This window comes from Ranitomeya variabilis, chromosome 4 (assembly GCF_051348905.1).
Source record: "Ranitomeya variabilis isolate aRanVar5 chromosome 4, aRanVar5.hap1, whole genome shotgun sequence".
NCBI lineage: Eukaryota > Metazoa > Chordata > Amphibia > Anura > Dendrobatidae > Ranitomeya > Ranitomeya variabilis.
In genome coordinates this window covers 415536674-415548009 of record NC_135235.1, presented here as the reverse complement: position 1 = coordinate 415548009, position 11336 = coordinate 415536674, and the positions used below count along the sequence as shown (strand labels likewise).

The following is an 11336-nucleotide window of genomic DNA, read 5'->3' as shown; positions in this document are numbered from 1 at the left end:
CGGATGCCACATGACGCAAGTGTGAAAGTAGCCTTAGGGCTAGGGTTAGGGTTGGGGCTAAAGTTAGGGCTAAGGTTAGGGTTAAATTTAGGGTTAGGGTTGGGGCTAAATTTAGGGTTAGGGTTAGGGCGAACGTTAGGGATAGGGCTAACATTAGGGTTGGGGCTAAAATTAGGGTTAGGGCTAGGGTTAGGGTTGGGTCTAAAGTTAGGGTTAGGGCTAGGGTTGGGGCTAAAGTTAGGGCTAGGGTTGGGGCTAAAGTTAGGGCTAGGGTTGGGGCTAAAGTTAGGGCTAGGGTTGGGGCTAAAGTTAGGGCTATGGTTGAGGCTAAAGTTAGGGTTAGAGTTGGGATTAGGGTTTGGATTAGGGTTGGTATTAAGGTTAGGGTTGGCATTAGGGTTACGTTTGGGATTAGGGTTAAGGTTAGGGTTGGGATTAGGGTTAGGGGTGTATTGGGATTAGGGTTAGGTTTGAGGTTAGGGTTGAGATTAGGATTAGGGGTGTGTTGGATTTAGGGTTTTGATTAGTGTTATGGTTAGGGTTGAGATTAGGGTTGTTTTGGTGTTAGGGTTGTGATTATCGTTAGGGTTGTGATTAGGATTATGGATCGGGTTGGGATTAGGGTTAGGGGTGTGCTGGGGTTAGGGTTGGAGTTAGAATTGGGGGGTTTCCACTGTTTAGTTACATCAGGGGGTCTCCAAAAACGACAGCCAATTTTGCGCTCAAAAAGTCAAATGGTGCTCCCTCCCTTCTGAGCTCTGCCGTGCGCCTAAACAGTGGTTTACCCCCACATATGGGGCATCAGCGTACTCGGGATAAATTGGATAACAACTTTTGGGGTCCAATTTCTCCTGTTACCCTTGTGAAAATAAAAACTTGGGGGCTAAAAAATCTTTTTTGTGGAAAAAAAATATTTTTTATTTTCACGACACTGCATTATAAACTTCTGTGAAGCTCTTGGGCATTCAAAGTTCTCACCACACATCTAGGTAAGTTCCTTGGGGGGTCTAGTTTCCAAAATGAGGTCACTTGTGGGGGTTTCTATTGTTTTTGTACATCAGGGGCTCTGCAAATGCAACATAATGCCCGCAGACCATTCTATCAAAGTCTGCATTCCAAAACGGCGCTCCTTCCCTTCCAAGCTCTGCCGTGCGCCCAAACAGTGGTTTACCCCAACATATGGGGTACCAGCATACTCAGGACAAATTGGACAACAACTTTTGGTGTCCAATTTCTCTTATTACCCTTGTGAAAATAAAAAATTGGGGGCTAAAAAATCTTTTTTGTGGAAAAAAAATAAAATTTTATTTTCACAACTCTGCATTATAAACTTCTGTGAAGCACTTGGGCATTCAAAGTTCTCACCACATATCTAGATAAGTTCCTTGGGGGTTCTAGTTTCCAAAATGGGGTCACTTGTAGGGGGTTTCTACTGTTTAGGCACATCAGGGGCTCTCCAAACGCGACATGGCGTCCGATCTCAATTCCAGCCAATTCTACATTGAAAAAGTAAAACGGCACTCCTTCTCTTCCAAGCTCTGTGGTGCGCCCAAACAGTGGTTTACCCCCACATATGGGGTATCGACGTACTCAGGAGAAATTGGACAACAACTTTTGTGGTCTAATTTCTCCTGTTACCCTTGTGAAAATAAAAATTTGGGGGCAAAAAAATAAATTTTTGTAGAAAAAATGCAATTTTTTATTTTCACGGCTCTACGTTATAAACTTCTGTGAAACATCTGGGGGTTTAAAGTGCTCACCACACATCTAGATAAGTTCCTTAAGGGGTCTAGTTTTCAAAATGGTGTCACTTGTGGGGGGTTTCCACTGTTTAGGCACATCAGGGGCTCTCCAAACGCGACATGGCGTCCGATCTCAATTCCAGCCAATTCTACATTGAAAAAGTAAAACAGCACTCCTTCTCTTCCAAGCTCTGCGGTGCGCCCAAACAGTGGTTTACCCCCACATATGGGGTATCGACGTACTCAGGATAAATTGCCCAACAACTTTTGTGGTCTAATTTCTCCTGTTACCCTTGTGAAAATAAAGATTGGGGACAAAAAGATCATTTTTGTAGAAAAAATGTGATTTTTTATTTTCACGGCTCTACATTATAAACTTCTGTGAAGCACTTGGGGGTTCAAAGTGCTCACCACACATCTAGATAAGTTCCTTAAGGGGTCTAGTTTCCAAAATGGTGTCACTTGTGGGGGGTTTCCACTGTTTAGGCACATCAGGGGCTCTCCAAACGCGACATGACGTCCGACCTCAATTCCAGCCAATTCTACATTGAAAAAGTAAAACGGCACTCCTTATCTTCCAAGCTCTGCGGTGCGCCCAAACAGTGGTTTACCCCCACATATGGGGTATCGACGTACTCAGGACAAATTGGACAACAACTCTTGTGGTCTAATTTCTCCTGTTACCCTTGTGAAAATAAGAATTTGTGGGCGAAAAGATCATTTTTGTGTAAACAAATGCGATTTTTTATTTTCACGGCTCTACGTTATAAACTTCTGTGAAGCACTTGGGAGTTCAAAGTGCTCACCACACATCTAGATAAGTTCATTAAGGGGTCTAGTTTCCAAAATGGTGTCACTTGTGGGGGTTTTCCACTGTTTAGGCACATGAGGGGCTCTTTAAACGTGACATGGCATTCAATCTCAATTCCAGCCAATTCTGCATTGAAAAAGTCAAAAGGCGCTCCTTCACTTCCAAACTCTGCGGTGCGCCCAAACAGTGGTTTACCCCCACATATGGGGTATCGGCATATTCAGGAGAATTTGCACAACAAAATTTATGGTTAAATTTCTGTTTTTACACTTGTGAAAATAAAAAAAAATGGTTCTGAAGTAAAATGTTTGCAAAAAAAAGTTAAATGTTAATTTTTTCCTTCCAATTGTTTCAGCTCCTGTGAAGCACGTAAAGGGTTAATTAACTTCTTGAATGTGGTTTTGAGTACCTTGAGGGGTGCAGTTTTTAGAATGGTGTCACACTTATTTTCTATCATATAGACCCCTCAAAATGACTTCAAATGTGATGTGGTCCATAAAAAAAAAATGGTGTTGTAAAAATGAGAAATTGCTGGTCAACTTTTAACCCTTATAACTCCCTAACAAAAAAAAAATTTTGTTTCCAAAATTGTGCTGATGTAAAGTAGACATGTGGGAAATGTTATTTATTAACTATTTTTCGTGACATATCTCTGTGATTTAAGGGCATAAAAATAAAAATTTTGAAAATTGCAAAATTTTAAAAATTTTCGCCATATTTCCATTTTTTTCATAAATAATCGCAAGTAATATCGAAGAAATGTTACCACTAACATGAAGTACAATATGTCACGAAAAAACAGTCTCAGAATCAGCGGGATCCGTTAAAGCGTTCCAGAGTTATAACCTCATAAAGTGACAGTGGTCAGAATTGTAAAAATTGGCTCGGTCATTAAGTACCAAATTGGCTCTGTCACTAAGGGGTTAAGATTCGTGTTATATAGGTCATGTAGTGTTTCCTATAAAGGAACTGACCCGAGTTTTAATCACACACCTGGACCCGTTGAAGCGCAGTCGGCACGAAACGGCCGTCGTCCTGTTTTTGTTTTCCTGCATCCCCGTGTGTACCTGCCGCCCGTGAAGTTTTGTCCTCAGCCCAAGTAATGGGAGAATAAAAGGACTTTAATAAGCACAACTTGGTGAGTGCCACATCTTTTTCTTCTACAGCTTTCTGCTATATATTGCCTGTTGCTGTTGAACACCACGATGTGAAAGGAGACCACCACCGAAAAAAAGGTCTGAAAAGGTTTTTTGCCTTTATGATTTAAGTGATCCATCAGCTGCCGATATTACTAGTGCCGTTCTACCTTTTTCTTTTGGATTTTTTATTTGTGTGTTTGTTTTATTTAGTTTTGATTGTTTCTAAAAACAAAATGAAAATGTGAATATATCTAGGTCCCACTACGAGGTTTTCCGTGACGTGGCAGTAGGCTTCATACAGTCTAATCAGAATGTTAAACTAAGAACCTCATGTTCAGTTATATGTATTTTTGCCTAGCGGCTTTAGATCAGTGTATGATTTTTGGAGGTGCTGTCCATTCTCTTTTTTTCACAATATATCTTTATACCTTTCACAATAAAAAAAGATCTGATTGAAAAAAGAGCTGTAATTCCTGACTCCAATTAGGATGCGACTACCCTCAAAGTAAAGCGGAGAGTCTGCACTTCAAGCCAATGTTGGTTATAAAACTGTATCTTGAATATAGCATTAAACAAGCTCACCAGGTCAATATTCTTCAGGACACACTGGAAAATTGATGTATGGGAGCCAATTCCTGCCAGTGAAGCTCGGCTATTGTAGAACCGAAGAAGGAAAAAGGATTTTCCAACACTTCCATCCATAAAATTCATATTTTTATTAGAAATTAGTTTAAAAACAGGAAGATCCATCATGAGGATAAAACCTTACCAAAAGGTTTGCACCTGCCACAATCCTAACTGGACAGATCTGACTGTAGTACTTGACACCTCGTGGTGCGTTGGATATCTTGGGTTGGGTTTCCTGGAGTATGAGGTTATCCTGGGACCAATAGAGATAGTAACTGAATACACTGACAAATCCCAGGGTCCTAGAGATAGGAGACGGACCCACAACAGCTATGTTAGTAACATCATACATGACCAGGGCGACTTCTAACGATAATGAGACAGTGACCATAACTCAAGTGCCCCCCGTAATACTACTCTCTTCAGACAAAACTAATTTTGCCATGTGTAGTGAGCACAGGGGCATCACGAACAGTATTACAATGTGACCTAGCCTCTGCCCTACCCATAACAGGTACCCATGTGCCTGGAGTCGGCTCAGATGCCATAGCAATCTTGCTTACAGAAACAGAGCAGCTGCCTGTAAAAATAGGTCCCATAAACGCACAGGCAGCATTTCTTCTCAGCGATACAGTGCCATGTCATTTATTGTGGTGCACAATGGGATTTACTCTGCAAATTTAATTGTCACATTGTGTGTACACCAGGAATACGTAGTTGAAAAAAATCCCCAGAAACGTTCAGAGGAATTTGAGAACTTCACCCATTCGGCTGTCTCATTACTCCTCCTCACTAGAGGTGAGCGAATGTGTTCGGAAATGATCGCCGAATCTGAATTTGCCATATTCATGTCATATTGGTACCCTATTTGTGCCAAATTTATGTTTGAGGATCGGTCCGAACATATGTAGTCATTTCAACTTCCATTGACTTTTGGTTGTGTTCTGCGAATATTGCAAATTCAATATTCACTGCCCATCGTAATCTGAACCGAATTTTCGCAAAATTTGTTCAACTCTACTCCTGACTCTTAACCCCTCTGACAGCATTAGATGCAGGACCAGAGTACATTAGAGATTTGCGGTCAGACCTAGGACCACTGACAACACATTTGCTGTTTGCAAATAAAACTGCAGTCACACCATGGGAACATAGGCTTTGTCTGCTCCTTGCTGTAGAAGATGTAGCTCAGCAGGCTTCCTACCTTAAAATCCTCCCACATGTCCAATCATCTGCATTGGTAGCTGAACACAGATCTTAGGAGAGTGGTATTCCCCCTCAGAATGGTTCAGAGTACCTACAGGAGACATGCTGATGGGGATTCAGTGGCTCCTATTACTCTGTTCCCGTACCTGGCTGCTATGACACATGGTATGACGCATGGCTAAAAAGGAGGGATGATTGAATTAATATAGTATCATTGATACCCTCCTGGATTCAATTCAGCTACAGCTACCAAATGTCAGTGCTGCATAAAATGTAAAAAATGTGTAAATGTTCCTCAGAAATATTTGCTAAAAAGCACTGTTATAGATTGACTTTATACAACTATTAATTTGTGATTTGCATGAGTATATGTGTATGTCTCTCCAGGATGGGTATAAGTTAGGAAAGCCCAAGACACTTCTGAAGTTACTGCCTAAAGTAGTTTGTAGATTTAGTGTAAACCCACCTGGATCAAAGCCTCCCACTTCAAAAAGATTCACCCCTCTCGGCCAGAGGCCTCCTTAGACAGAGAATCTGCTGTAAGGAAAACTTAACTTAATTCTGCATCTAATTGATGTGGTGGTATAAAAGATCATAAAAACATCCCACTTATTTGCCAGTGTGAGACCCTCACCACAACCCGTTACTCACCAGGTAAAGTGCTTATCCCCCAGTCACTATATGCCCCCTGCTGTCACACACATGATAAAATAACAAACACTTAAAACTCACCTTCTGATGATGGCTCCGTGCTCCAAGTTCCCCCGTGGCTCTTCCTATGTCTGTGCCGACATCCGATCATGTGATCGGCACAGCACAGTGATGTCATCACTGTGTGCCCAGGTTGCATGATCCGATGCCCGGGAAACAGGAAGCGCAACCGAGGAGCTGGGAACACGGAGCCATCATCGGAAGGTGAGTTAAGTGTTTGTTATTTCATCATGTGCCTGCCATTAGGGGGCATATAGTGACCGGTGGGGCCATGTGCATGCCAGCAGGGGGCATATAGTGATGGGGGGGTCATGTGCATGCCAGCAGGGGGCATACAGTGATGGGGGGAATTCATGTGCGTACCAGCAGAGGGCATATAGTGACCAGGGGGGCCATATCCAGGATGGGATGGGGGAAGGTGCCAGCAGCACAAGGGGGCAGTGTGCCAGCAGCACAAGGGGGCAATGTGCCAGTGTACCAGCAGCACAGGTGGGGCCATGTGCCATGATGGGGGCTATATAGATACTAGGACATATATATGATTTGTAAGACTGACACTGGCATTATAAGACAGACAGACCTTTTAACATAAAATTATTTTTTTCTCTTTTTCTTCACCAAATTTGGGGGTGCATCTTATAATCAGGTGCGTCTTATAAAGCAAAAAATACGGTAAGTCTATGGGACTGTGAAAAACACGTTCAGTACACGGATGGCATCGGTGCGTAATCTGTTAGCTGTGCTTGTTTAACAGTGCACAGGAGAGAAGAAGCTTTGTAATTTATAAATATGTGAAAAAACTCAACGCACTGATTACACCAGTACCTTTTTTGTATGTAAAAAACACTCATGTCTAAAAGAGTTCCAAGAAACAGTCAGGTAAGCAAGGAAGCATAAGGTCTCAACTCCACAGAAAATCTTATGAATGAAGAAAACAAACTCAATTACTTTCCAAAACGCATTCTTTATTTCTTTCTTTTCTTCCCATGTATATATGAATGGACTGTGATAGAAGCAGTTGCAATTACTGGGATTGAGTTAATAAGGGAAATTTTGACTTAATTTTCACCAAAAACTGTCTTGCGCCATATTTATTAAGCATTTTAGACATGTTTTTTTAAACACTTTTGACAAGTAGGCCGGCACATCTAAAAGGAGTGTGACTTGACAGGAAAAGGGCATGGCTGAAGTGGATATCCCATCCGCCAATGTTGGATCCAAGAAAGCCATCTAATAGATTGTGGAATATTAAGACAGGTCCAACCAAAGCCAACCACAATGGGTGCCAGAGTGTTTTGTATATAAAATTCGTAATAGTTTATTTGGATAAAACTGCAACGTGTTTCAGTTACAAACTCAGGAATCTTCCTCAGACATAAGAATACATAAATGCGAGACCAAATATAAAACTATGTCAAGCACAATCCAGTCGGAAACAAAGATTAGGAGACACAAAAGAGGCTTCACAGAAATGTATTCTTATGCCTGAAGAAGATTTTTGAGTTTGGAAAAGACTTGATTCCAAATAAAGTATTAAGTCCTATGTACTCACCGGTACATGATAGAATGTAGAACTGGAAGGACAAAAAGTGCAATAAGGTCTTATCCAAATAAAATTAATAGAATGTGTACAATGGTTCTTAACTTGCTATATTTGTGATCATAACCGCTAAAAAGGTTTAGGCTGCTGCATACCCATGGCTATGAGAATATCAAGAATTGGATTTAATGGGTTAAATCTGTGCTGCTGCTGGAAGAGTGATGAGGAGTCAGGAATCCAGAAATGTGGTTTATTGGTCAACCCATTTTGAAGTGTCACACTTCTTCAAAGACAAACCACTGCAGTTGGCTTTGGGTTAACCTGTGAATCAGTTTATCCCAAACTTCCCCTTGTGGGGACTGAGATTCTTTCCTTTAGAGTGACAAGTGGATGAGGAAATTGATCTTTGTGACATATCTACAATGGTGCCCTAGTCATAGTGCACCATATGAGGACACTGTCTGCATTTATTATCTACAATAATACACTGGGGAGCGTCCCTCCATCCTACTCTCTCTGTTCTTCCTAAAATTAAGAGTCTAACAATGTATCAAATTTAACAAGATTAGCTTAAAATACATTTTCAGATTGACTTGTCTGTTTGCTTGTTCTAAAGTTAGACAGCTTTAGTAAATTAGTCAGTGTATTCCTTATTGTTGGTGGGTCTATTCTCAAGAACATATGGCTCCTAAATCCAGACCTTTGTCACAGTATTGAGTATACTTGCTACAATGTTTCACCTTGTTACTGTGTGAACTCTTTGATGATGTTTTAAAAGACTCGATTTGTATCCAAAAAATTTCCCACAGTCTAAACAAGAATATGGTTTCTCCCCCGTATGAGTTCTCTGATGACCCAAAAGCTTGGATTTTTGAGCAAAACATTTACCACAATCAGAACATTGAAAAGGCCTCTCTCCTGTGTGGATTTTAATATGATTCATAAGAACTGATTTTTGTGTAAAACATTTCCCACACTCAAAGCACAGAAATGGCTTCTCCCCAGTGTGCATTCGTTGATGGTTGACAAGATCTAAATTACTTGCAAAACGCCTCCCACATTGTGAACACGGAAATGGCTTTTCCCCTGTATGAACTTTCTGATGTTTCAGGAGATCTGATTTCTGCCTAAAACATTTTCCGCACTCAGAACATAAGAATGTCTTCTCTCCGGTGTGTATAACCTGATGCTTAATGAGATGAGATTTTTGGGTAAAAGATCGCCCACATTCAGAACACATAAATGGCTTCTCTCCTGTGTGAATTCTCTGATGAGCATCTAGCATAGATTTGTGAGTAAAACATTTGCCACATTCAGAACATGAAAATGGCTTTAAACCGGTGTGTATCCTCAGATGTCGGGACAGATTTGCACTGTTGTGAAAACACTTGCCACACTCAGCACATGGATGTATTTTCTTTCCAGTCTTTGTTTTATTTGGAAGACCATGTGAATTATCATGATCCCATTGCTCACGATTGGAGGACCCAGACGAAAGATCTGATGGTAGTCTTTGAATTTCAGGCTCTACTCTTGAGGAATCTCGAATATTCTGATTTTTCATTTTCTTACGTTCTTTTGGTGTACTCCAACTTGTTTGTGTATCTGTTGAAAATAAAAGTACATTTTACATTCTATGTTTTCTGTGGAGATGTCTTATGGAGTTGTGTGTACAAAACATCCGTGGTAAATCATATATCATTTTTTTTACATCAGTTATGTCAGTAAAGAGTCAGCCGGCCCTCAAATACAGGAGATGCTAAACTAATCCTGTCATGTACAGCCAGCTTAAAAGAGTGGTTCTCCTTTGGGGACAATTTTTTGTTCACTTAAATGCATGTATTTTGGTCTTAAACTAAGTTTTTCAAATTGATTTCATTAAAATTACTGGGCTATTTGCCTTCTACATCCTCTATATAACATAGTACATTTCTGGCTGCAGTTAACGGAGGATCAGTTAGTAAGCCCACTATGATGGTCTGATGGGAAGCTTGTAACTCTAAGCTGTCTTTTTTTTCATAGAATCATAGAATGGTAGAGTTGGAAGAGACCTCCTGGGCCATCTGGTCCAACCCCCTGCTCAAAGCAGGATTCACTAAATCATCTAAGACAGATGTCTGTCCAGCCTCTGTTTGAAGACTTCTATTGAAGGAGCACTCACCACCTCTCGTGGCAGCCTGTTCCACTCATTGATCACAATGTCAAAAAGTTTTTTCTAATATCTAATGTGTGTCTCCTCCCATTCAATTTCATCCCATTGCTTCTAGTCTTTCCTTATGCAAATGAGAATAAAGATGATCCTTCTACAATGTGACAGCCCTTGAGATATTTTCGTTCATCTCAGTTGATTTAGAACCAAGACCACATCATAGTTGAATGTACAGGAAAAAAAAAGTCTGTAAAAGTCAAATGGTGCAGAAATTTTAAGGAAACCCAATAGTAAAAATGTTTTTTTAGGACGATATACTTTATACTTTAAGTTAAAACAAAAATGCATCTAAAGGAGGACAAATCCTTAAAGTTTTATCTAAACTGCAAGCCAAAGTTTTAGGGTATGTGCACACGTCAGGATTTCTTGCAGAAATTTCCTGAAGAAAACCGGAAATTTTCTGCAAGAAATCCGCATATTTTTTTTTTTGCGTTTTTTTCCCGTTTTTTTCGCTTTTTTTTAGCATTTTGCAAGCGAAATTAGCTTGCAGAATGCTAAAGTTTTCCAAGTGATCTGTAGCATCGCTTGGAAAACTGACTGACAGGTTGGTCACACTTGTCAAACATAGTGTTTGACAAGTGTGACCAACTTTTTACTATAGATGCAGCCTATGCAGCATCAATAGTAAAAGATAGAATGTTTAAAAATAATTAAAAAAATGGTTATACTCACCTGCAGACAGCCGATCTCCTCAGCGGCGTCCGTTCCTATAGATGGTGTGTGCAGGACCTTCGATGACGTCGCGGTCACGTGAGCGGTCACATGAGCGGTCATGCGACCAATCACAAGACCGCGACGTCATGGCAGGTCCTTCACACACACCATCTATAGGAACGGAAGCGGCAGCATGCACCGCTGAGAGGCGGGAAGACTCCGGGGCCATCGAAGGTGAGTATATGACTATTTTTTATTTTAACTCTTTTTTTACCAATTATACGGTGCCCAGTCCGTGGAGGAGAGTCTCCTCTCCTCCACCCTGAGTACCAACCGCATATAATCTGCTTACTTCCCGCATGGTGTGCACAGCCCCGTGCGGGAAGTAAGCAGATCAATGCATTCCTAGGTGTGCGGAATCCCCGCAATTCCGCAAATTTAATGAACATGTTGCTTTTTTTCCCTCGATGCGATTTTTTGCGAAAAAAAATGCAACATTTGCACAAGAAATGCGGAATACACTGTAAATAATAGAAGGCATATGTAAGCGGTTTTTTCGCGTTTTTATCACGTTTTTATAGCGAAAAAACGCGAAAAAAACGTGAAAAATACTGAACGTGTGCACATGGCCTTATACCTACTATATTTATTTACATTTATTAGAGGACAGTCGTTTCAAACCCCCCCCCCCCCAATT

General features: G+C 40.8%; 1 protein-coding gene across 2 annotated transcripts in view; it reads right to left on the bottom strand.

Moving 5' to 3' along the window:
* Positions 1-7182: 7182 nt before the first annotated feature.
* The window catches only part of LOC143765039 (uncharacterized), a 54656-nt gene continuing 50502 nt past the window's right edge, over positions 7183-11336 (bottom strand). For both annotated transcript variants that reach the window (XM_077251294.1, XM_077251293.1), the window contains exon 6: positions 7183-9381. In XM_077251294.1, the coding sequence (XP_077107409.1) occupies positions 8513-9381 (869 nt within the window). In that variant the 3' untranslated portion in view covers positions 7183-8512. The remainder of the gene's footprint in view (positions 9382-11336) is intronic.